The 26,907-nt window shown below is 39.9% G+C and overlaps 1 protein-coding gene across 9 annotated transcripts in view; it reads right to left on the reverse strand.

Moving 5' to 3' along the window:
• The window catches only part of KIAA1217 (KIAA1217 ortholog), a 2,251,763-nt gene that overhangs the window by 223,971 nt on the left and 2,000,885 nt on the right, over positions 1 to 26,907 (reverse strand). For all 9 annotated transcript variants that reach the window (XM_044089846.1, XM_044089843.1, XM_044089841.1 and 6 more), the window contains one exon: positions 26,412 to 26,581. In XM_044089846.1, the coding sequence (XP_043945781.1) occupies positions 26,412 to 26,581 (170 nt within the window). The remainder of the gene's footprint in view (positions 1 to 26,411; positions 26,582 to 26,907) is intronic.

A 26,907-nucleotide genomic window follows, 5' to 3' on the forward strand; every position in this document is an offset into this window, starting at 1 on the left:
TACATAAAAATGGAGAGATTGCTGAATATATCTTTTGGGTGATTCAGAGTTAAATGTTAAGCTGTCACACAAACCTATATCATCTGAACTCATGGAAAGGTCAATGACAAAAGCAAAATAAAGATTATGACAATGGTAATAAGTCTAGGAAGCAATTTTAAACCTTTAGTTAGAGCTGCTTAGAGGAAAAAAGGTATGCATGGTCACAGCTGGAATGAATATTCCAGTTCATGGACAAACACAACGTATACAACTGCAATGAAATGCCGCGAACACACTGATCACACAACAGTGGCAAAATAATTCTGGTATGGGGTGTGGTCTTGGGGGTCTACTTCACAAGATCGAAGGCCCATATAATTGACTTTCATAAGAATGAGACCAAATCAGCGAAACTACTGATAACCGAAAGCTGACAACCATGAAACCTGGAACATTGAACTCCACAAGTGAGTAGAGGTCCGATTGTCAGTTAAAGGCACAGTTCTACAATAAAACACTGCCCACAGTAAATAACTATTAACGGTTTTGCAGGGAGGCAAGCCCCCCTGCACCCCCCACACCCACCTAAATTATATATACCAACTCTGAGATCTTACTACAGTGAGAAAAGGATAAATTTCCCGATCCTCACTGTATAGCGATCTCCACTTTAAACCGGTGATATTTATTTGCTGTAGGCAGTGTTTCACTGTAGAACTGTGCTTTTAAGTGATGATCGGACTTCTGCTCACTTGTAGAGTTCAATGTTCCAGGTTTCATGGTTGTCAGCTTTCGGATACCCGGAGTTTCTCTGATTTGGTCTCATTCTTATGAAAGTCGATTATATGGGTCTTCCACCTTGTGAAGTAAACCCAGCTTTGGGCAATACAGAACTTGGTGACATGGACAGAATATTCAGTTCATGTGCAGACCAAATTATGCCAATGAATTATGGCTAGAACGATGAAACACAAAATCACCTTGTGCAACACAATATAATGAACAATGGAAACAGTATTAATATCTGTCCTTAAGTTTATATACCTGCTGCAATATTAGGTCTCCATCAGTCACACACACTGAGCCTGCAGCCCAGTAACGGCAGGTACAATAGAAACTGCAAGCAAAGTGAATGTACTCACTTTTAACAGTAGATGTTCAAATATAGGTTAAGGGCTACAGAAGTTAAAAATCAGTCTAGGGAAATGGCAGCATGCAGATGTCATCTTTACAGCCTCTTCTACATTAATGAAATGTCTCTATGTATGGGTTTACATCTATTCTCCATCTTCGTAAAACAAAGCCCACCCCTCACTCTCTTCAAATAAAATCTGGATAAATGGATGGGGAACTGTAAATTCACTCCTAGGGTACTGCCCATGTCCCTTATGGACAGACGTACTCTATAAAAATGACTCAGGGCTCCAACACCCAAAGAACCACTACCCTTATACTACCTCATTCCATATCTGGGGAATTAAGATATAATATTGTCATATTGTGGGTATTGATGGCTAGGCTTGCAAAGGTTCTTGTGCCATTAGCCTAGTAATCACCTATGAACCTATATCATTCTAGTAATGCCCCAGGCATAAGAAATAAGGACTAAACAATTGAACAACAGAGGATGTCAACCAAATTACAAGACAAAACAGCACTGTAGTCTAAAAGATAAAGGTAAACACACTGGTTAGCAATCATCACAAGATGCAGTATGCAAAAAAAGGAAAAAACATTTCTTCCAGGATGCAGAACTAACTATACACGGAATCACTAGACCCAAATATTAAGTATTGTCAGAGGGGGGTGGAGGAGTGTCCTGCATTGCTGATGTTATATATGAACACCTACCATTAAGGTGGGTACATTCTCAAATTACTATGCTCATCATAAGCAGCATCACTGCAGGAAGTAAGACATTTAATTGGAATATTAATAAACAGTGCACTCTCAGCTCCTACATAGGATGACCTTAACATACCTGCTTGACCAAAAGAATCAAACCTGCTTTGCTTCTAAAGTAAATTGTAATAATTTGAAAGTGTGACTAAGTCTGTGTAGCTATCTCATGAATACTATCTCTAAGGCATTTTTGACAACCTGTGGTACAGCTACTGAGTTGGTGGAAAGGGCTAAAACTACAAAAATTAAGGCCGTTTTGTGTTTTCTATACAAGCAAGCAATACAGTCACCCAGGCATTTGGAAAGCATTTGCCTAATGACAACATGATTATGTTTTCCATTCGTAAAATACAAAAAACTGATGAGATGACCATCTCTAAAGTACTGTGTTTTCACTTTAACATTTGAGTAGTCTACGAACACTTTTACTTGGTGAAATCCTTTTGTCCTTAACTATATTATTTGAGAAATAGACTTGAAGCTGAATGAATTGGAATGTAAGGGAAACTCAGTGACTATCTTAAGCATAAAGGACCATGTCCTTGCCAGAGACTGTACAGAGCTCTTTGTGAATCAAGACATGCAGTATAGAAAACCTTGCAGAAATAAAAGCAACAAAAATAGCATCTTCCATGAAAAATACTTAAGGTCTTCAGAGTAATATTGGTTCAAAAGCAGGCAAAGATACATTTTCAGACATGGAACTGAGATTACAAACAGAGCAGAGGGTGCTTTGGAAGCCTTAAATGAAGGATCACTTTCAAAAGTTGTTTTATAGCAAAAGGAGATCTGGCAGTAAGAAAACCAGGCAAACATGAAGAAACGTGTACTCTACTGAACAGTGAGTGAGTCCAGTGTAAAACAAGTAATGTATCACAGGATTTTTAGGACTGACCTGGTAACCAGACCTCTGTTAAGATCTTAATTCCTGCAAGAAAAAGAGAAATATGATGTCTTAGTGTATGCCTCTTGGACTCCTTTCAGGGCAGACAACACTCCTTCTGAAAAAGGATGCAATTAAGAATCAACCCGAGATCTTCCATTCCATCAGACTGACAGATTTGTACTTGGGGTCCAGAGTTCTGACTTTTTTCTGGGATGGAGGATTCTTATATAAATGCAAAGTCCAAGCCTGAGCTAGTGACAGCAGGGAAAGGAGAGAAACATCATCATCAACTTCCTTTTTCAAGTCCAAGCCTGAGCAGGTGATAGCAGGGAAAGGAGAGGAACATCATCATCAACTTCCTTTTTCTGGAAGTAACATGAGAAATACCAAAACAAGTGAAAGATTCTAAACCAGTACACCTGACACAATATCATTGTCTCTCACTGATGAAAGAACAAATCAGTAAATCCAAAAGATGGAATGGAGTCCACTGGCAAGTATACACCAACGTAAAATGGTAAAAACAGTCCTTTATTAGAATAGAAACGATTATCAGTATTCATCAACATAAAATAAGCACTTTCGTCTCCAATTATACAATTCAGGAGACTTTTTCAAACAAGAACTAAACATTAAAATGGAGTTTAAATACTAAAAATACTAAAAATCTCCCTCCCAAATGACATCACTTCCTGGCAAAGTACAAAGTTCTAATAAAAGAAACAGTGTACCTAAAAAGAACATTGAGCTGAAAACCATATACAAGTGCAAATCGCATGCATAAAATTGTAATAAATAATAAATAACTAATGTATATTGGCAGTAGTCTAATACATATAAACGCTTATTTTACGTTGGTGAATACTGATAATCGTTTCTATTCTAATAAAGGACTGTTTTTATCATTTTGCGTTGGTATATACTTCTTTTGGATTTACTTGGTGATTTCTTTTCTAAAGAACAAATCAGTGCAAGTCAGGTGGAGAGATCATCTCCAGTAAGATCCCAGAGCCAGGAAACCATGAAAGTACTCTTAACTGCTGCACACCACAAAGGCAATAGTCTCCATCCACACTGAACCACAAAGGATGCAACAACCAATGATGGCACCTAGAGTGGATAAACTGGCATACCACTATAAGGAGTTTCCAAAGTAAACTCTGCCCTGACAACGTACAGGTCAGATGAAAGTTCTTGGCTGCCAGATGGCAATAGTTTTGAACTCTTTCTTGAACCCTCATTTGAGCAATGACAAGGAGGGAAGGGCAAATCAGAAAACCATCAGCTTGGAACTGAGTGGTCCCAGATGGAACTATTGCTATGGACTTCATAATCACTGGCATCTGCCCTGTGGTATTAATGCTAAAATGTGTCAGATTTCTGCTCTACATTTTGTAGTTAGCAGCTTTTCAAAATACTCTCTTTCACAAGGAATGTTCTGCTTAGAAGACACATCAGCAGAAGTTGGAGCAAGAGAGAGTATTTTTATGCTCAGCAAAAGGTCAGGAGATTACTGACTCTTCTAGCTTTTTATTTTTGTTAAATTTAACATAATATTCACAACTATCTACAGTACAATCCTCTAAAAAGTAGATGAAAATTCATGGGAGAATCTAGAAATCTGGTACCCATAAGAATTTGCTGGTAATTTTCACAGTGGATTTCATTGGTGAAAAAAGCCTTCATCGAACTATGTTAAAGAGATATTAAAGAGGAAATATACATGGTTAATGTTGTCAGGATCAATCTTTGGAGTGAATGACAAACGAATAAAGTAGACAGGAGCAACTACTAAGAGTGGGCAGCAAAAAATGAGAATAGGTGTGCATTTTTTTTTCATAGCCAGGTTCTTCTAATGGCTAATGCTTAAGTCTATACACCAATACAGATATTAAGAAAGATTAAGCTAAGAAATGAAGTCCACTTGCAGCTAATTTCCAATCAGGTGTTTAATTTCTGCAATAATAATTGTTAATATAAGAATCTGAACTTAAGAAAATCAACCAGAATGGAAAAGGAAATAAACGAATGTCAGAAACAGATATATGGATACGATAAACCTTTTTTGCTTGCATTTCCACTCTCACTAATGTTGAGGAAATTAATTTGATAACAAACTCAGCTAAAGTAAATGCAATATAATCGTATTTCGTCGATGGGACACTTTCATGAATTGCATAGAACAAAGATGGTTAAAATGACTACACTTGGTGAAGTAGGGACAGATCAGCCCCCTGTATTACCTCAGTAAACATAATCACCTCTCTAACTGTATCACCTTGGATGAAAAGGTTGAAATTCCGGCAAGTATAACACTGCCAAAAGAGAATTTAATTAAATCAGTAGTTACCACACATTCTTCTGCAGAATGAAATAATGGGTTCCAGTCCCTAACCAAGACTGGCATTGGATCTAAACACTTCCATCCAAGCACAATACTTGTAGTAGGTACCCTATATATTACCAGGTTAAAGCTTAAGTGAAGGGTCAACCTGATGAAAAAAAAACAAAGTACAGTTGTGTACACTTAACATAAATGTAGATGTTCGAGTGTATTCACTGTTGCAGTCATCACCTGTGAGTTATCCCTGCTGTGGTAGCCCTCGGCCAGCACGAATACCAGATCCAATATTTTTGTGCACCGGCTGCTGTCACCTACAGTCTGACGTCAGGTCATCAGTAATATAAAGCAAGGCAGCCGACAGGATTACATCACTTTTCTTGCCCTAACCCTTCAGAAGTACAAGATAAAAGAGGGAAGTGGTCCTGGTGGCTAAGATCCACCCTGGAAAGCATGCGTCGCCCTAGGGGAAGATGCGAGAAGGGGGATGGAGGGAGGGAAACCAGGACTGCAACAGTGAACACACTCAAATATCTACATTTAAGGTAAGTGTACACGACTGTACTATCTTCTTTGCGTTTCACTGTTGCAGTCATCACCTGTGGGACGATTTCCAAAGCTGAGGTAAAGGATGGAAGGAAGATAGAGTCCTAGGTATGGGTCAGAAGGCCCTGCAGAATTGCAGAGGTAAACCCTGCCCTAGACTTCGAAAAGAGAGGTAGGTGGTTAATGCTTGGTACAGGTATGGACAGAGGTCCAGGGTTGCCGCTTCCAGTATGTTTCTGGTAGGTACTCCTCTGAGGAAGGAAGTGGAGGTTGCCCTAGTGGAGTGGGCACAGATTGACCTAGGGATGGGTTTTCTATGCAGTCTGTAGCATAAATGGATACAGTGTGAAATCCATTTATCCATGAAAGCTTACAAGAAGCTGGTCAGTTTTTCTGAATGGCTTAGTGCGGTCCAGATAGTATCTGAGTTGTCTGTGCATGTCTAGTGAGTGTAGAATTCTTTCCCCTTTGTTTTGGGGTTGGGAAAGAAGGTGTATAGCCTGGTTAAGGGTCACATCAGATACCACCTTGGGTAGAAAGGAGGGATTAGTCCTCAGGGAGACTGTCTGCATGGAAAATTATGAAGGGCTCAACAGCCATGACAGCTTAAAGCTATGAGACCCTTCTGGCAGAGGTGATAGCTAGTAGGGAGGCAGTCTTTCAGGAGAGGTATTTCAATTCTGTTGAAGCGACAAGTTCAAAAGGAGGTAAAGGTTCGTTTCTCTAACACATAATTCAGGTCCCAGGGTGGAGTAGGAGGTCTTCTGGGAGGCCTGATATTAGAAGCCCCTCTGAGGAATTGCTTAACCAATAGATGAGAGAAGAGGGGTGGGTCTGAATTATAATGGGCAGAGATGGCCAAGGCAAGGATTTTAATAGAGGAGAAGGAGAGGCCACTATTGTGCAACTCTGCTAATTAATCCAGGATGAGGGGGGTAGAAGGTTGGGAGGTACTGGCTCCTTTTGATTGCTTCCAGGATCAGAATCTTTTCCATTTTCCTGCATAAGATTTTCTTGTGCTGGGCCTTCTGGCTTCTGTGATGATGTCCAGGACCTGTTTGCTTAACAGTGACTTCTTGTTTATGAGCCATGCTGAAAGTCTGAGTCTGTAGGTCTGGGTGCATTACATTCCCCCTCTCCTGAGTCAAGAGGTCTGACCTTAGGGGAAGCAGCTTGGCGGGCCTGTAAGGTCAGACTGTGTAGTAAGGGATACCAATATTGCCTGGGCCATTCTGGAGCGATGAGGATGGCCTTTGGTCTCTCCTCTCTTATTTTGCTCAGAACCTTGGGAAGAAGGGGAAGAGGAGGGTATGCGTACACAAAGAGAGAGTTCCAGGGGAAGATCAAGGCATCCACCTTCCATGCTAGGAGGTGATACTCCCTGGTGCAAAACTTTTGAAGCTGGTGGTTGAGGTGCGAGGCAAAGAGGTCCACCTCTGGAGTCCCCCACTCCTGGGTGATTTGCAGAAAGATTTCTCTGTGTACCTGCCATTTGTGGGGGTCTAGTAAGTTTCTGTTTAGGTGGTCTGCCAGTGTGTTGTTGACCCCTGGTAAGTACTGGGCAATTAGGTGTAGCCCCATGGAGGTGGCCGTAAGCCAAGGATTCATGGCTAATCTGCACAGGGGGTAAGACTGGGTGCCCTCTGCATGTTGATGTACCACATTACTGTGGTGTTGTCTGTTTTTATATGGAGGACCCCTGGCCTGAGATGGGGTTGGAAGGAAGTCAGGGCATTTTGCACTGCCATCATTTCTTTCCGGCTGATGTGCAAGAGGAGTTGCTGGGCACTCCAAAGGCCTTGGGTACACCTGCCTGCTAGGTGAGTGCCTCAAGCAATGTCTGAGGTGTAGGTGGTGATTGTTTGGCTGGAAGGGCAGGGGATGGAGGGAAGACCCTTGTTCATGGCACTGGTCACTGCCCACCAGAGAAATTCGCCCCTTATGTAAGGGATCAGTGGGAGGGTGGTCTCTAAGGACTGAGAGTGCTGATGCCAAAGGTTCTTTAAGTACCACTGAAGTTTTCTCATGTGAAGCCTGGCGAGAGGGATGAGAAGGATGCAAGATGCCATGTATCCTAGGGCTTGCAGGAACTTCCTCGCAGTGAGATGACTTCTGGAAGCCAGCTGGGGAAGTAGAGAGGCAGGAATCTCTGCTTTTCTGGGGATAGGAAAGCATTAGAGTTGCTGTGTCTAGCACAGCTCCCAGAAAAACAATTTTCCTGGTGGGGTTTTGCTTTGATTTTCTTCTCATTGATGGTGAACCCTAGGGAAGTGACAAAGAGAAGGTCCTGGAGCAACTTTTCTTTGCTGTTTGCCTGAATAAGGCAGTCATCCAAGTAAGGGTAAATCTGTATATTTCTCTGTCTGCAGAAAGCTATAGCTGGGACCAAGCATTTGGTGAATACTCTGGGAGCAGTAGATAAGCCAAAGTGCAGTTGGCTCTTCCACTTTAGTTACAATTCTTAGGCTCTTCCCTGACTTTCCCCATTAGAGTACAGCAAGTCATCTAGACATTGTGACACAATAAGGCTTCCCATTATACTCTGTTTTAATGGTTCATGACTGCTGCACGATTTCTAAATCCATTTACAATTCTGGGTACATCTTCTTCACTGTTTTGGCATCACTGCTACCCAGTCAGGACAGAAAGTAAAAGTCTGTTATGGCTGGACTACTCAGTAAGGTAACAACAATGGCTGCACTTTTTCGGTCCTGCTCAGTAAAGCCACATGTAGGCTGCTCATCATATAAATGTTTTCCTGAACTGTACGCTCTCCCTTGCTGGGTGACTAATTTATGTTTATGGTAGAAAATGGACTCCCCCACGTCCAAAGTGTATCTTTTTAAGTCTGTGGAATGCACATGAACTCCTCTACCTTTTCATGTCCTTATAAATGTGACATAGTTGAATAGTTACATTAGCCCATGTGTTAACCTTGAATTATACTTTGTGATTTCTGATAAATAGCCGAACTGACCAATATTCTTCCCCTGTAGTCACTGTTCCAAGATGCAGATCCTCGCTATGCATTTCCACAATTCACACTTCCTTAGCTGTTTTGCAGACTTTCCAGAAATACCCCTTTTTACCACATGCAAAAAGCTTTGACAGTTTTGGCTGGGCACTGCCATTTCAGATGACTTGGCAATTTCTTTGAATTCTCTTTGTTACCAATGCTGCCAATTCAGACTGTTTCTTTCATTTGCTTCACAGAGTTCTGCTTTTTGGCATAAGCAAAAATGGCATCAATCACTGTAACACTTTTATTTTCAGCAACATTACATCTTAGGTTGTTTGCAGTCTTTTGACTACTTTGGATTGCTGATGGTGTAGGCATTCGGTATCGGCATTTATTTATGAAGCCACAAACATAGAATGGCTTTATAAGTGAATGGTGATACTATATTTATGTCTTTGCTGAAATGCTCAAGTGCTTAGAATGAGGTGTGGTAGTAACTATAACAAATTGCTTGCTACAGTTTTAGCAAGCAGTTTCCTACAGTTGCAAGACCATTGAAGACCTTTTTTTCTTTTGAGTTGAGGGGGTGTCAACAGCACTGACTTTAAATATAGGTGAACTTGGAGGTGGCCTAGGGCTCTGCTCTTACAGCTAGCTGTGGTAGTGGCATTTTATTTTGTAAAAGTAAAGAAATGTGTTCTTGTTAATGTATATAATGCTGTATGTTTGGTATGGGGTGCAAATGAAAATGGTCCAGTGTTAGGACAAGTTTATTTATCCCATTAACAACGGAAATAAACAAATCAGCCTATATAATAGTCTAAGGAGGGAGTCTACCTAAGCTTTCATTAAAGCAAACAAAATTCCCTATATAGTGCTAGCTATTTGCTCCTATCACATTACAAGATTACACCACATTTTTGACTTTGTGGAATTTGAGACGAGAAGTCAATTTCCAGTGATTTTTGCAGCACAAATGTGAATTATATTAGCAACACTCTAGTCTTTCTCAAATCCCTTCTGCATCTTGCTTTTTTACCTTAACTAGTCATAGCTCTCTGCATATGCAGCATGTCACACAACCCAATTCTTCACTTCTTTCTTGTATCTTACTTATTCATAACAAGTACATTTGACTTTCAGAATTAAAATGCAACACACTATGATATTTTACCTAGCAATGTCAAAGACTGGCAATTAAAAATGCTTTTGCACTTCCTCTTTTTCGCTAATCATCACTTGCTTAACTTTTTGCAGGACTCCTGATATGTACATTTGTGCTAAAACAGAGGCAGTGGTGTAGCTACTTATTCTTGCAGCTGGTGCCCCCCAACTTTTAAGTTACATGCAAAAGAAAAAAGTTTCTCCCTTCAGACAAAAAAAAAGCAAAGCTATTCTCTCCTTTTAAAGTGCAGCAAACTGCTTTCTACATCTATAGCAGGCAGCTGCTACAGTTAATATCTCATTTGGAACACCATACTACTTTAGGTGTGACCACAAATGCAACACTTGCATTCATTTCTGAATGCCAGCACTGTACTGAAGACACAACACACAACAGCAAATAACTTCTGACCACAAATGTAATGTCAGCATTCGGTGTGGGCAATGTACTGAAGGCCATCAGCTGAGCCCACCCCCTAACACTTTGCACCCGTGGTGGTTGCTTCTTTCACCACACCTTAGCTTTGTCTCCATATAGAGGATTATGACTGAGGTGAATTTCTTGGAATTCATTTTGACAGCACATAATTAACTGAAGTTATGATGCTCAATCTAACTATAATTCAATGTAGTAAATGGAGTTCCCCATCAAGACAGATTCCTGTTAGTTTACTTATATTTATACTGGAGAGGCGTGTCCCACTGAAGCAGGTTTATCTACTGCCCAAAGAGGCTAAGCAATATTTGACTGCAGCTGTGTTTACAATCACACACTTACTGACAACTGTTCCATGGCGCAGCTGGAAGCAGAGTTGTAACCTGCAAATTTAATTACTTAAGCATTCATGTTCTAGCAGTCAGTCAGCACCTGGCTTATATCATGTGAGAAGTAAAACAAAGTATAACAATATTCCTGTCAGAACATGAAGGCCAAATAATGTTTTTTTTTTCCTTCTTCTGATGCAGTCCTGCTATTATTTGTCGAAGAAAGCAGTTAACAATTAAAATGTCATTTGTGGATATCTACTGACTGCAGTAATTTTTTAGTTCCAAATAATGGGCAGCTTAACCAGTCTATGTGTTAGTTTATACAGGACGTATATTCTCTGTCCAGAATCTGTGATTCTTCTGAGTCAGAATTTATCATTGTCATGTGTAAACTTTATGATTATTTAACACAACCATGAAAGTTAAAGACTTTCACTTCCACAGTTGTTTCAGAGGGAATCCAATCATTGCTGAACCTCATTTACCATGAGAGTCTACGTGCGAATCTTACAACAAAGCAATGGCTTTTTTTTTTTTTTTTTTTACATCAGAACCTTTCAATGACCCAGTTATTATTTCTTGTGTTTCAGTGTAATAGTGGCACTCAGTGTGCTGCATTCTGTTACATGCATATTTGTAGGTACTAATTTAACCATCTATGATCAGTTGGAACTGCCCAGTTATCAAAATGTAGCAAATAAACAATGTGACGTTAAGCTCTGTCAGTCGGTGCAGAAGATTAACGCTTCAAGCTACGAATGACTTGCTTCGTGAACTCAAGGTATGAGATTTTACTGTTTTCGCTTCTGTTTGCCTACTGTATAATTCTGAGTAAGTCACTAATACACATAGTGCTCCTGGGTCGCCCCTGAAAAGGCCCAGCAGACTTACCTGGTTAATGTGTGTCTAATAAGCTCTTTACCTGGATTCAATACCCAAACCAGGTAGAATGGAATAAACTTACAAAAAAATGTCTGCTGTAAGGAGGAGTGAGGCATAAATAATAATGGCTAAATGTAACTGCAGCATTCAGCATATGACACGTACAAATTAATTAGAAAATGTTTTAGCAAATATCCATATAATTGATGACTACATGTAGAATATCATCTGCAATGTTTAAACAGCTTCTTGAAATGAGTTACTGTTTTATAAACATTAATGGTCTCTAATGCCCAGTGGTAATCCATATTAGCAGTCTAATTACTATGTATACATTTATTTAGAAAAAAAGATATAAACACAGTACAGATTAATCTCAAACACTCCCCTGTGTAAAACAATTTTAATTTGCAGTTAACTTTACAATAAGTCTCCAAGACACATCACCCTGCCACTAGCAGCAGGAGTGCTACTTAATTGTACTGCTCTGCGTTTCCCATCCTCTGTGAGGTATTGTAATTAATCGTTTATACAGTATCTGTAAAGATTAATACAAGTGACTTATTTAGCATGGATATTATAGCATTAGAACAATGGTATAACTGTTGTGATAAAAAGATTATTAATGGCTTCTAGTGCCAGAAACTCATAGCAGTGGAGGAGCAGAACTGTCTAAATGCAGCACTTTGGTCCTATTGTTAATGTAATTTGGTATTGGCAGACACGAACACTTATAACGCTATAAGCAAATAATAATCACTTTTTCAAACTGAATTCTAGCTTCAAATATTCCTGAAATAATAAGTATCAAAATAAAACACTCTCAAATTGTTAAACAATACAGCTGATTCTAATTACTTCCATGTGACTATCATCATCTATTTACCCATTACAGACATACTAACAATACCTTACCATGCATTTCGCAAAGCATCAGATTTTACTTGGACTGGGAAATGGAGACAGCTTTAATTGCCCATTCTACATGATATTACCTCATTAAAGCCAAGTGATGCCTCCAGGCGTTTCTGCAGTTCATCCTACTGACGCCTCTAGGTGTCATATATTGCTTGTTCATATTTTCATTAACAATTACAAAATAATGGTACACACAAATTATTATGTAGATAAAGAGATTAATTGTTTTTCTTGTATTATCCATTTATATTGTCATACATTTTATATTTCTCTAAACATCTCAAAAACCAAGTATCACAGACATAATTGCTTCGCCTCATATGAAAGCTCTCAGCTGAATAAACAAAATGATGCTCTCAGTATTTGTGTAAGTGGAGTGGTTGCTGAGATATTGTAAGTTGTTTTTTTTTTTTTGCTCAAAGCGGTAGTGAGTTATGCCTCATGCCATTGAGCTGCTGTTTTATAAAAAACTGCTTTGAGACTACTAAAGATAAGTGCCATTTTCAACTGTTTTCTGCACTTCTGATTAACTAGAACAATATTTGCTGCATATATGTTTAAACTGTGCAACTGTTTTTTTAGTGAATTAAGTACTTATCTCTATTCTGATCTTGTATCCCAATCCACCCACTCAACGGTTGTTGCAGTCTTAAAAAGCTTGGTTGCTTTTGAGTTGCCCACCTCTAGTATAAATTTGATATTGGACACTCCTCCCAGTCCCACTGAATCAGCTCATTCTACTGAGTACAGCGAGATCAGTTGTGAAGATCCTTTAGCTTCTTAAACCTTGAATTATCTTCTGTCTCGTCACTTTCTACTTAACAAAAACAAAATATTGTGCCTCTTCCTACTTCATTTTACTGTTTGCGCTTAGGTGTTTGACTGCATTTAGTTTGTCACATTTGTTACTGCTTGTAGCCTTATTAAATTGACAACAGTATTCCACTGAATTGCTGCTTTACTTGAGCTATTCTCTACTGTTGTGATTGTGAGCTAATTTATCACATTTACACTGTTTTAAAGCAATTTACTGATTAACTGCATTTCATTACTGTTTAACAGTATTTCATTACTATTTACTGCAACTCATTACTGTTTAACTGCATTTTACTGCATTTCATTACTGTTTAACTGTATTTTTTCATACTGTGAGTTCTATTTTTGTTTGTAAGTGTTAATCTATGCTTTTTTGTGAGTTTTGCTGTATTCTTAGCCCTTAAATTGAGTTGCATAGTCTGGATACAGGTTTGCTGCATCCAGAGGTATTTTTTTTGCCTTCTGTGTTTCTGGCAGCCATCTTGTGTTGGTAGGGGCCTATCTCCTCTGCTAGCGAGAATAGCAGGGCTGCCTGGACCTTGTCTGGCACAGGCTGCTTGATAAAGAAAGCAGAGACTAGCAGGATTGGTTAGATTTCTGTGTTACTAGAATATTCTACTTTTTTGTGGTAATTAAACCTCGTGTTTGAGCTGGTTTGGGCTTGTTTTCACATCAAGCACCACAGCTACACTGTTTTAACACTTTGTGAGGTATTCCAGCTACAAAATTTCCCCTTAGTAACACTTGTGTGATCACCTATTAGTACTACTCTTAGACCTGCCACCCTTTACCCTCTTAGCTCTCTCTGGCCTCTCTCCCTTAGACAATGATAAATATGAATGGACAATTTCCTATGCTTTCTCCTGCCATTCTGGTTGATATGGCCATCCTGAGACAGTGTAGCAACTGCCTTATGTACACAGACAACCCTCTACTACTACCACCTAGGAACACAACATTTGAGTGATGCAATTACAATAAGAACCTAGAGTCTATGCTCTGTCCCTCACAAGCCAGTATATCTGGCACTGAGAAGGTTATCAGCACAAACACCACACCTACACAACACACACCCACATATGTGGACATCCTCAACAAAAACGTACCCAAACAAAAGAGACCTCTCTGGCAAAAACACATGTGAACTCCACTGCTCACCACACCACACATAGTCCACACACTTGTGTCTCACAGCCACTAAGGCTTAAAAATAAATCCAACATATTAGTCATAGGAGACTACATTGTGAGACACACAGATGTGCCCCTCACCAGGCTGGATAAGAAGAAAGTTACTGATGTTTGTCAGGTGCCAGAATCCACCATATCACCCATGCCCTCAAGTCTCTTAACAAAAGGTACTGTTATGACTCTGTCATAGTCTATGTTGGCATGAATGACTTGAGACACACCTCCCTGGTCTACATGAAGAGAGACATGATTGAGCTCACTGAACATATGCCCTAGGCAGGTATGTTCTTAGCCTTAAGCAGCATTTTACTACCACCCAGAATGATGCCTCAATACAAACAGAAAATGAGTGACTTTAACAATTGGCTTAGTTTCTCATGTCATTCCAAGGGGATCCAGTACCTGACAGCCTGGGAAGACATGACTGACAAACCACAATGCTTTGCCAGAGATGGCCTGCATCTGTCTCCCTTGGGCTTCAGGCTTCTGGCAAAGGCTCTTGCCTCTCCCATAGTGCCTTTTTAGGCAATGTCATGAGGTCAAAACTACCAACATGAAAATTTCATCAAAATGCAAATTAAAGGTCATGCTGCTAAATGTTAGGAGTCTAAACATGAAACTCCACTCATTGCAAGCATTCTTAACCCTGGAAGATGCTGACATTTGTTCAGTCACAGAAACCTGGTTCAAAGCTACAGAGAGCACCCCAGGCAGCAAAGCAAAAGGAGGTGGAGTTGCAATATATATATATATATATATATATATATATATATATATATATATATATATATATATATATATATAAAGACATACACACCAGGCTGGTCAAACAGTATGATGCAAAGGAGTCACTCAAGGTGCAGTTAACCACTGACAAGACCCCTATTCAAATCATAGCTAGCTAGAGGCCTCCAACTTTGACTCAAGATGTCTACTCCACCTATCTGCACCTCTGAGTCTATCAAGATTCAACCTTTCACCCTGATCCTGGACGACTTTAACTATCCATCCATAGACTGGAAGAACTACTCATGCCAAAACACAACTGCCCAGAGATTCCTTGATTTCATTAATGCAAATGCCTTGGACCAGCTGGTTGACACCCCCACAAGATGTGATCACATCTTGGAGTACTTGATATTAACCAACATGAGTAACCACTGCCGCATCCCTACAGTGTCATCCTCCCTGGTAAGATCTGACAACAAAGCGGTCGCTTCTGAAGTCACTCAAAGGAAGCACTCAGATCTGCTCAAAACTGGTGGTCAATGATGCCACATACACAAACACTGTAGATATAGCCAAACTGCTGGCATACAAGTTCAGTGAAAACTTCACCTCTCTGCCCCCATCAGTAAATCAGGACATCCCCAGCACCTGCCCCCCTCCTCTTATCTCTAGGGAGCAAGTCATTACTGCCCTCTCAAAGGCAAAAAATACAGCCTCCATGGGACCTGATAACACCCAAGGCTGCATCCTACATGAACTCAGGCAGGAACTTGCAGCACCATTAGGCACCCTATTCAAACAAACCCTGAGTACCGGCTTCACCCTATCCGAGTCGAGGACAGCCACTGTCATCCCTTTGCACAAAGGTGGATTGTCCACTGATCTAGGAAATTATAAACCCATCAGTCTAACTAGCCTGTTCTGCAAGGCCAAGGAGCGGATTATCATGACCCTCATTAACAAGGACATTGGCAGCCTCCAAACACTCGATCCCACACAGTTTGATTTTGTCAAGAGGAGGTCATCCCTATTAAATCTGGTCAACTTCTTTGAGACAGTCACCAAAGCCATGGACGAGGAGAAGACAGTGCACACCGCCTACCTTGACCTGGCCAAAGTTTTTGATACTATTCCCCACTCGGGTATAATACATAAACTCTCTCAACCAGGCATCAATCTGGATGTTACCAGATTTGTAGCAAACTGCCTCACTGACAGAACCCACCTAGTCAAAATAGGGTAAGCCACTTCAAACAGTAGATCCTTAGTGAGCGGTGTAGCCCACGGATTGGTCTTGGGGCCTCTGTTGTTTGGGATATACGTTTCTGAGGTGCATGCCAAAATCAGTGGGCTATGGCTGACCAAGTTTGCAAATGACTGCAAGCTGGGCACTGTTATCAATTCCCCTAGTGATGTGCACATCCTCCAAGAGGGTCTCACCCAAACAAATGACTGGTGCCAGAAACATGGCCTCAAATTGAATGCCAAAAAATGCATCATCATCATTGCCTTTGGGGGAGAGTGATGTCCCCACAAATTATCACATTAATAACAAGGTCCTAAGCATGCAATCAGTTGTGAGGGACTTGGGCACCCAGGTTGATAGCAAACTGACTTTTGACCACCATATTGCCTCTGTTGTACGGAAAGCTTTCTACATGGTCCACCTCACTAGTAAGGGTATCTCATCCAGGGACAAGGAGGTCATAACATCCCCATACTATTCCCTTATAAGATCCATTATTGAGTACAATGTCCCTTTCAGCATGTACCTCATAAAGCACATGCAGCAGCTGGAGAGACCACAGAGGTTTCTCACCAGGAGCATCCAGGGCCTCAAACATCTACCCTACACAGACAGGCTAAAGGCCCTGACCCTTTACTCAGTCTCATACAGACTCCTCAGAGGTGACCTCTGTCTGGTATACAAAACAATCTCAGACCCCACCTTGATGGGACTGCTGCATATTTGCAAGTCAAGTTCCACTCGAATAACCCACACATGCGACCTCAACCTGGTCTGTGACATCAATAGGACTTGTTGGCAGGACAGATTTTTGTTCTAGAAATGTCCCCTTCTGTGGAATAGACTCCCTCTCCACATCAAGCTGAGTACCTCATTAACCCTTTTTAAGAGCAACCTGGATAACTGGATTGGGAACAGAAAATACACCCCTGGGATTCCACCTGTGTCCCTGCTGAATAGGGGCATTGAGTGCTGACTTGTGAGAACATGGGCTAAATTCTTGGCTAGACTTGTAAGGGTCTCAGGACCAATACCCTAATAACTTCCTATGATCTTATGATCCTAAATATTACAAACTTAATAGATACTGTGTTTACTGTGACTTATAAAATCCAGTTTAAGACCTAGAACCTAAAGAATACTACCACTATAAAAATAGTCTGTGCTGAAGATTTTCCCATTTACAGTACTTTAGTAACTCCTATAATTCTAGAGGAACAAACAAACATTTGTTTGAAATGTTAGGACATAATGTGATTCTATCAAAAAGTTTAGGCTCCACCCATTGGAAGTTACAGTGCAAACCTAACAGAGCTCCATTGGAGGGGAATGAGCTATGGCAACAATTACTGCTGTAAGTAAATAATCAGATAACCGGTGGCCTGTTAAATTTGCTCCATCCTTTGTACAACTGAACTTCATAAGTCAGTTAGTCAGGGATTGAGGCTGACTACAACCCAGATGACTCAAGCTGAGCTAATGGTTTTGCTGCCACAGGAGCTGGGCGGGGGTTAGGGTGGGCAGATGAGGGGTGGGAAACAGAAAATTTTTGCGAGCTTTCCCACTCTGGGAGGGAGAGATTTTGCCTATGATCTGACAGTCCATCATGAAGGGGATGGTCATGTTGTTGTGAAGCTCAGTGGCATTAGTATTTTGGTACTGAGCGACAGATCTAGGCACACAGGATAACAGCAACTTTACCTTTGACCACCATGTCTCCACAGTGATAAGAAGGGCATTCTATATTGCTCATCTCATAAGCAAAGGCATTGCCTCCAGAAAAAAAGAAGTTATTACCTGCCTATACTCTTCCCTCATTGGGCCAATAGCCGAGTACAATGACCCTTTTGGTAAGTACCTTTCTAAGCACCTGTAGCAATTGGAGAAAGCATAAAGGATCCTCAAAAGGAAAATTCAAGGTCTTCACCATCTGTCCCATGCCTTGCATATAACGCAATCTCTGACCCTGCGTTACTGGGAATGCTTCATATCCGAAAATCAAATGGTACATGGGTTACTCACTCTACAGACCTTAACCTGGTATTTGACATTGATAAAACCTGCTGGAGGGACAGATTTGTCTTCCAGAGGTTATCACACCTTTGGAACAGATGCCCACTTCATGTCAAACATAGCACCTCATTGTCCCTCTTCAAATGCAATCTGGACGATTGGATGGGTGACCGTAAATTCACCCTGGGGGGTTCCACCTGTGTCCCCCTTGGACAGGGGCAATAGGTGCTGATCGTGGAAATAAGGGTAGGAACTTGGCTAAGCTTGTAAGGGCCCTAGGGCCATTAGCCTAGTAACTTCCTATGATCCTATGACACGTGTGACTCAGTCTATTTAGAGCACTCAAAACTTAATCTAGACTAAAAAGAAGCAGTTTAACATTTGTAAAGATTAAATTAATGTCAGCTACATCAAAACACGAGCTGATGCTAAAACAAATACATGCTATACAGATGGCTTAAGAGGAACACAATATTTACTGAAAAAAAATAGGCACTGTCAGAACAGCTACTCCCTCACAACTAAAAACTGGTAGGAATACATTACTTACCTCTTACATGAGCCACAGATTCACTGAAATCAAAGTGATGAAATCCACTTATACATCCTTTCATCCATCACAAAGGAGATGTTAAATTAAAAGCTTTCCATTTAGCTACAGTTACATGCGTCTGATTAAATTAATGCAGAATCCACACAATCCCAAGCACATCTGTCGATTAAGTTTTGGACGCAACATTTGGTGACATTTGCAGACATTTATTTTGTCTGGACATAGATTACATAACACAGGACTGCTACAAGTCTCACAAGGTACTCATCTTCAGTGGTGGTGGGACAAGCGATGAAGCAGAACTTTTGGGACTCGCATCATGGTACTAGCTGGGGTGCTCACGGAGAGCAGTCACCTCAGCACTCACTCCAGATGATCCACACAGACAGCAATACATGGGCTAAAGATGAAATGGACATTAAACATTTGTTTTTCAGCAAGGCTGTTCAGTACTGTGTGGGAGAGGAAAGCTAAAGGCAATGGGTATTACAGTAAAGCCATTAAATTCTTGATGAAATAGTGGGATAAGCAGCAGAGAAAATTAAGTTGAAGGCAGGCTGTCAATGCAGTGAGTAGAGCCAGTGTCTAGTTTACACATAGCTAACACTGCATATAGGATCCAAACTGTTTTGTCTTTAGATGAGACCACAGTGAGGGCAATGAAGAATGAAAATGGAGGGCCCTCTAAGATAGCACATATAGAATGTGAAGTTTATTAGGCTGGGCACTAAAAAGGTATTGCACCTATACCTGCAACTTTTGCAGGACACTAATTAACCAGTAGTATGTCAGCAAAGTAAAAGCAATAACAGCTGTCCATATGTGGAAGGAATGGGGGAGTGGATTCAGAAGTATAGAAGGCTTCAGAAAATTTCAGACGCATCTCTCCTTATGACCTAAATCTGTGAGGTACTTAAAAGTTCACTTTCTACCAGATTTAAATTTATCTGCTTAAGAACAAACTACTGATCCAACGAAAACAGGTTTGGCTATTCTGATGGTACAGAGCCAGGACATCTGCCTGTCCTGTTAGAGACCAGGGTTTGAATATCACATTCAGTGCAAAATAGCATGTCACAGAGAGGAACTGAAGATTATTTTTCTTCTTCAGAGGGGAGGATGGGGTGTGCTACTGGTTCAATAGTAAGTATTACAATATGTGGAGCAAAGGCAGCATCCTAATGTACAGTACAGAGGGAGAGTGTTTACAGCCATTTGCTTTTCTCCAACAAATACCTTCACCAGCACCTTCCTGGGGTTCTCCTACCCAAGGTTTTCTTATTAAACATCTTACATTTTTCAGAATCTACTTCATCACGAGTCTCCATGTACAAAATAAAGACTATAAATGATAATCCTTAAGGACAATGTATCCCCTACAGAGTCTCTTGGAAATATGGGATTACATGGACTTGGAAAACAATCAGGGACAGATGAATTACAGTAACAATGAAATAACAAGTACCAATGTTAGCTACTTCACACTTTTGTAGCACTTAGGAGGCTTGGAGGAGACCAGTATCGGCTGACTTCTTGCAGCAAAAAGATGTGAAGGTAATATATTTTATTAAACTCTTAACTGTTAGGTTTCTGGCTGATAACCTGGGCATGGAGAGGCAGTTTAGCACTGCTCTGTAAACAAGGATTTTTTAAAAATCCTTGTTAAACATTTTCTAAGCTAATTCTTTACTTCTGCATCTTGTTGCTTCACTCCCTTTAAAAAAAAAATGTCCTGTCTGTATCTTGGTTATCATCTGAGCTGCTTGTATGGCTTGCCCGTTCCAGCCCATCTTGGTTTTTCATCTTTTCCTTCTGACTCTTCTGCACTGTACTTTAATGTCTTCCTCTGGCAGCACACCTTTATATTTATAATATCCATCCACTTTCCTTTCTCTTCCATCCTTTTCCTCTTACTGGGGAGCAGACAGCACATAGCCCCACATCATGTTTCTCTTTGCTTGATTCTAGATACAGACTCCACCTTTTCATAGCACTCCTTTTAACAACTGTCATTCTCTGTTTACTTACCCAGACTTTTAGCTTTGTAAGCTGAATAAGATACTCAAGGTGGATTCTCAACAGTAAAAGACTAGACATCTACCATGTCCCTTTTGCGTTTGAGAGTTCACTCCCACCCCTGTCTGTTCTTGAGATTTAAAATAATCTGATGCAATCACTTCATCTATTTACTGCACCCTTTTCTAATTAAAAACTGTGAATGCTTCTTTCTCCTCTACGTAAACCTGAACTGAGCTCAACTAAACCAGAAGCAAGAATTTATACTTCTGGCTTTGAATTTCTTTGTTTTCTGTGGGTCTATATCAGAACATCAACTTTTTAAAACGTTAAATGTTCTAATGTCGACCCCTATTCAGTGAACGCTGACAATATCGAACATGCAGAACAACAAATTTTTTTCCCAGGGAAAAATTCGCTGTTCCGACACACATACATACAACATAAACACACCAAACAAACAGCAATCCACACACATACACCTAAATTCCTACATCTAACCCTCACTAAACTGTACATACAGCACTAGCTATCCACGTAACTTAACCGAAACCCTAACTCTAAGGTCCGTCACTATCGCACACTCACCTCACCCAGGCCCTAACCATAACTCAACTACCCCGCCCTAACCCTCACGTCCACACAATCGCACACTTATCTGACCTGCGCCCTAATCCTAACTCACCTACCCCACGCCCTAACCCTCGCGTCCACAATCACACACTTACCTGATCCCGACCTGTAACTTTCCACCACAGTACTGAACATAGCGAAGCCACAGGAATGGCCAACCAAATTCCTTCCCTATGAAGAAATACGGTGTTCCGCAGCTTCGCTAATTTCAGCGTTCGCTGAATAGGGGTCGATATTAGAACATTCGAAGTTGTGAAACTTCAATGTTCTAATATAGACCCATTTTCTGCAGTACTGTCTTATTATCTTGGCTACATCCCTAACCCTCACTGTTGTTATAATCTGTAAACAGATACTTCTTATCCTGTTGCTTATCAGTAATGGGAAAAACAAAGGTTCTTAGGCTTTTTTTGCATTCTGACTTGCTTCAAACTTAAGAATTCATTTGTTTGATTTGTTACATTGTTAATGAAATGTTTCAGAAAAGTGTTTTAAACACTGAGGAACGTGACAACTAAAAGCAGGGGTGTCGGATGATGTTGAAAGCTGGGGGGGTGGCAGAAGGCAAAAGGAATCCTTTGTGATCTAAAAGGGCAGTTTTTAGCTGTCTCCTGCCATAACAGAGCCACATTTGTGACATAAGATGCAGACAGTGTAAATATGCATTATATTTGGAATTACTGTGCAGAAATTTCACAACAAATTTACAAATTAAACTGTGCTGTAACACACACCCATCAGATAGTGAGAACCACCACAGAAGAGCGGTGAGAAGCCGTTAAACACATCATTCAAAATGTCAAACACTTCAGTTCAACAAAGTATGTAAAAACAAGAAAATAAGTGATCTGAATGGTGTTGTAAGACCAAGATGGGAGGGAAAGTAGGGGACACAATGAGGGGATGCAGGGGATAGAGTGGACAGCAGGGCCCCATGGAGTCCTTTTCCAAGGATTTCAATTCACAAAAGACAGACCAGTGTCAAAATATTCAGTACTGCGAGGACTGCCCCATTTAAGCACATCACACAGCTTATCAACAAAGTTTGTTAGCCTCCATAAATCATTTTATAACACTAACATCTGGATAAGAAAACAAGTGCAAGATGCCTGGTTTTGTCAGATTTCTGGTATACAACAATCCTTTTGACTGCATCTTTATTTATTACTACATATCATATACCTGATTGATTCAAAGATTCACATAAAACTTTACTGCCATTTAGGAAACAAAAGTGCAACCTAAAAGAAATTTGGGGTATCAGCTCATCATCAGAGTACAGAGGCAAATTAAGTATAAAAAGGTTGCATAATAGTGTTAAACATACTCTTCCAGGCACACTCCAAGTGGTTTACCTTAAGTTTAGTTAATGGTTTTGTCCCTGATAAGTGGTGCACTGTAGTGGTGACACCCCTCCATAAGAGTGACCTTACAACTGACTTGAGTTGTTAAAGTCCTATCAGCCTTAAAAACCTTATATGAAAAGACATGTGTTTTATAACTGACCTCATAAATTGTGATAAAGACTCTTTTTGAACTGACCCCCAACAGTTTGGCTTTGTGAAGGGTAGACCCTGTCTATTTAACCCAGTAAACTTCTTCAAAAGGGTTACAGAGGCTGTAAATGGTGGGCAAGCAGTTCATGTGGTGTATCTTGACCTTGTGAAGGACTTCAACACCATTTCCCATGCTAACATCATACAAAAGCTAATAGATTTAAAAACCTGACCCGATATGTGGTAGGATGGACAACAAACTGGCTGAAATACAGAGCTCACAAAGTGCAATTCACAGGTGCCTCATCGGTAAGTATGAATGTGACCAGTGGTATTCCCTCAACAGTCAGTGCTGGAACATCTCCAGTTTGGTACAGAAAACATACCACTACAAAAAAGAAAACTTTGTCAGGGACCTAGAAACTTGGGCTGGTAGCTCCCTCTCTTTTGACCATCATGTGACAACAGCTGTCAGGAAATCCTTTTATTTAGCCCACCTATTTAGCAAAGGAATATTCTCATGGTCTAAAGATGCAATCACTCCCTTATACTCAGCATTGATCAGGATAATTATTCAGTAGAATGCCCCCTTGCATCTCCTTAATCATATTAAACAATTAGCAAGACCCCTAAAGGTTTCTAACCAAAAAGATCACACGCCTAAAGTCACTGAGCTATGAATATATGCTGTTAGCTCTATCCCTTTTATTGAGTGACTTACAGACTTTTGAGGGGAAATCTGTCTTACTTACTGCGCCATTAGAAGTTGTCCTAGACCTCCTGTTTCTCCACCACTCCAATATCTCCACCAATACTAAACACCAGGGACCTAAATCTTTACCAGCAGATGAATACTGCAGAGTGGAGATGCATGCTTATAAGGCAGCACCTCCCAAACTGTTGGAATAAACTTAACCTGCACGTTAAGCAGTGCAACTCACTATCTTACTTTACTCACAAACTAGTGACTGGATGGGTAGTCACACATTTACTAGTACTGCTGTCTTGGAAAAAGGAGGTGCTGCCTGAGGGTGGATACTGGCAAAGTATGAATGATCAAAAGATTTGTTAGTCTTGGAATATCTATGAATCTATTAATCCAAACTGTTTTATTGCCTATTCCCATTGCTTGTCAGGAAATCTCTGCCTACCCCATAATGATTCTGAATAGCATAAAGTGGGTGTAAGAGAATGAATGAATAATTAAATACAGCAAAATGATTACTATACAGGAAGTCAGTCTAACTCCAGTGAAATACACCTGTGTGGCAAATTCTGCCTAAAATAAGCTAGCTGAAATTTGTCCTTGTACTCAGTGGGTGAAAGGCAATAAACCTGCAGGTCTGCACCAACTTATGGAAACTAGACATACTTCTTAAATGTAAGAAGTATGTACATGAATATAATGTCTTATTGTACTTGTATAAATTATCTTTACTGCTGCTGATCTCGGGGGATGGCTGAAAAGGGTGAATTGACCAGCCCACTTACCTGTTAAACAAGCAGCAATCCATACAATGGTCTAGAATTTCACAGAACATCCCTGATTTTGCCACTTATTTTGACCTGTTGGTTATAAAATATTGGATTTTCTGGTAAATAACTCAGGATCATAACTCTCAACTCTCCAGAATTTCACAGAATGACCAAATGTTTGCCTGATATTTTTAGTCTGCTCTTCACAAAACTTGTGGTTTTCTGGCAAATCTTTGAGGATTGTGCTCCTTAAATAATGAGACATTTGAGTCTGAGACTTCCTATCTTTCAGAAAATGCTTGCTAATGCAAACCTTGTTATTCTAGCAGCTTTCTAAGTTTATAAGAGTAATATTTAAAATCTGCCCGTGATTTTGGCCATTTATCCCTCCGTCAGTTTTGGATTTGTCCAGAATTCTTAAGCAAAAGTTAAGAGGTATGCAGATGATTGCAGTCAGTCAGTAATACCAGACATTAAAGTTTTGTACTTCTACTAATCAGAAAATGCATGCTGATGGCAAAAGTTCTTCTCTTGAAATTTTATGTAATGTTGTTTTCAGTCTTCATTCCTCTGTTATTTTTGGTTTTGTCCAAAATTCTGGATGAAAGAAGTTGATCAGAATGCCTTAGAAATGCTTGCATAGGCTTTTCCATGGTAACCGTGAGCTCAGGCAGCTAGAAAAAGATGCTTTTTCAGTCAAATCATCTTTTTCCATCTACCTGATCTTGCTGTTACCTCGGAAACACCAATACAGATATTTCTATGTAATCACAACTCTGGTAGCAGTTTCAGGGCATATTGGGCAGCTGTTAAAAGTGGTGTTGTGTGTGGGGGAGCTCTTGCCCCACCCTCGCCCTATGGTTCCTGCACCCATGACTAAAAAGTAATATTTGCAAAGAAACATATGGCTGTAAGTGTGAAATTAGCAAAGAAAAATGACAGTACAATATAAGGAAACTGACAAATACACTAACCAAATCTGAAGAATGAAAGAGACAGCAAGTATAAAATCATAGTATAAAAGATAATGCACATAAAATTACAGTAGCACATTGTTTGCTGCCCTAAATCTCTTCCTGAAACTAATATATCTTGCTACCTAGATACTTGCACAACATTCTGCATTGACTGTACATTAATCAGTGTTGATTCTTTGTGCTAAATTCTTGTATATATACAATCTGAACTGTATTTTGTATTTGTAGATATGCCCTTGGGAGCAAACAACTGTTTCGTTGCTCTGACCAGCTCACTTACCCAGTTATCAAACAGCAATAAATAAAACTGTCAGCCTCCTAAAATTTAGAAGGGATCTGATTGCATTTGTATAAACACTCAAACTAACCTGACTTTTTCAAAGTTTATTATAGCATTTTGCTAGGCAGTTAAGTGAGGATTCCACAGCTAACAAATTATGCTACTTAAAGCTAGGTGTCATTTCTGTTAAAACATCACCACTTTCAGTAATTTATGCATAAACATTTTTAAAGAAAGGGGAAAAACCCACAGAATTACAAAAGGAAATAGAGGAAGACTGCCAAACTCCCAACATCATCCCATTTTTCTTGATTAAAAATGTCTAACAAGAAACAAATAAAGTGTGTTGCTTGTATGAGTAGGGAGGTACTGTATGTATATGTGTTCATGTGCACATACATGGGAAATATTTTATTTCTAAGTGCGTAGCTTTATGGAACTATTTTGCATCTCAGATTATTTCAATGAAAAAATGTTAAGCTCAGTGTACCAAAATCCTATCACAGAACCTCATTGACAATATCCATGCTTTATATTTCCATAATGGATTGGCAAAACACAAGCTCAGAATATCTGCCAAAAAACAGTATAGAGAATGGCAAACAATTGTGAGCAAACAAAAAAAATGACATTCATACTTGCAGTTGCCTCATTTGTTGTAGCTGTAGTCTGAGATCTAGGATGTTCTGTCTCAGACTATGCACGTTCACCTGGATTGGGGTCTTCTCAACAGCTTGTGGGTAACCAGTTACAGTTGTTGTTTCAGTAGAAGTCACAGAGTTTGTAAAACCTGTGATGCTAGAATTGCCTGAAAGAAATAACAACTGCTTATCAAATTGTATTTACAAAAAAGAAACGATGGGTTGAACATGTTTTTTACATTTTTTTAATAAGAAACATCTTTATTAAATTATCAATTAGGACACAGGCAATCATACATTTACATAAATGAAAACAAACCATATTGACATAATCTTATTTACAAGCATTTTACATCACAAATCATACTGACATAATTTCAGTTGCAACATTATGCATCACTTATAATCTACCCAATCATTGTCAGTCAAACATTACAGAACTCATTCAAATCTTGCCTTCTTTTAAACCTCATTCCTCCCCTGTATGTTTTCT

The sequence above is a fragment of the Protopterus annectens genome, chromosome 12.part0 (assembly GCF_019279795.1).
Source record: "Protopterus annectens isolate FY-2018-M chromosome 12.part0, PAN1.0, whole genome shotgun sequence".
NCBI classification, from domain to species: Eukaryota; Metazoa; Chordata; order Ceratodontiformes; family Protopteridae; genus Protopterus; species Protopterus annectens.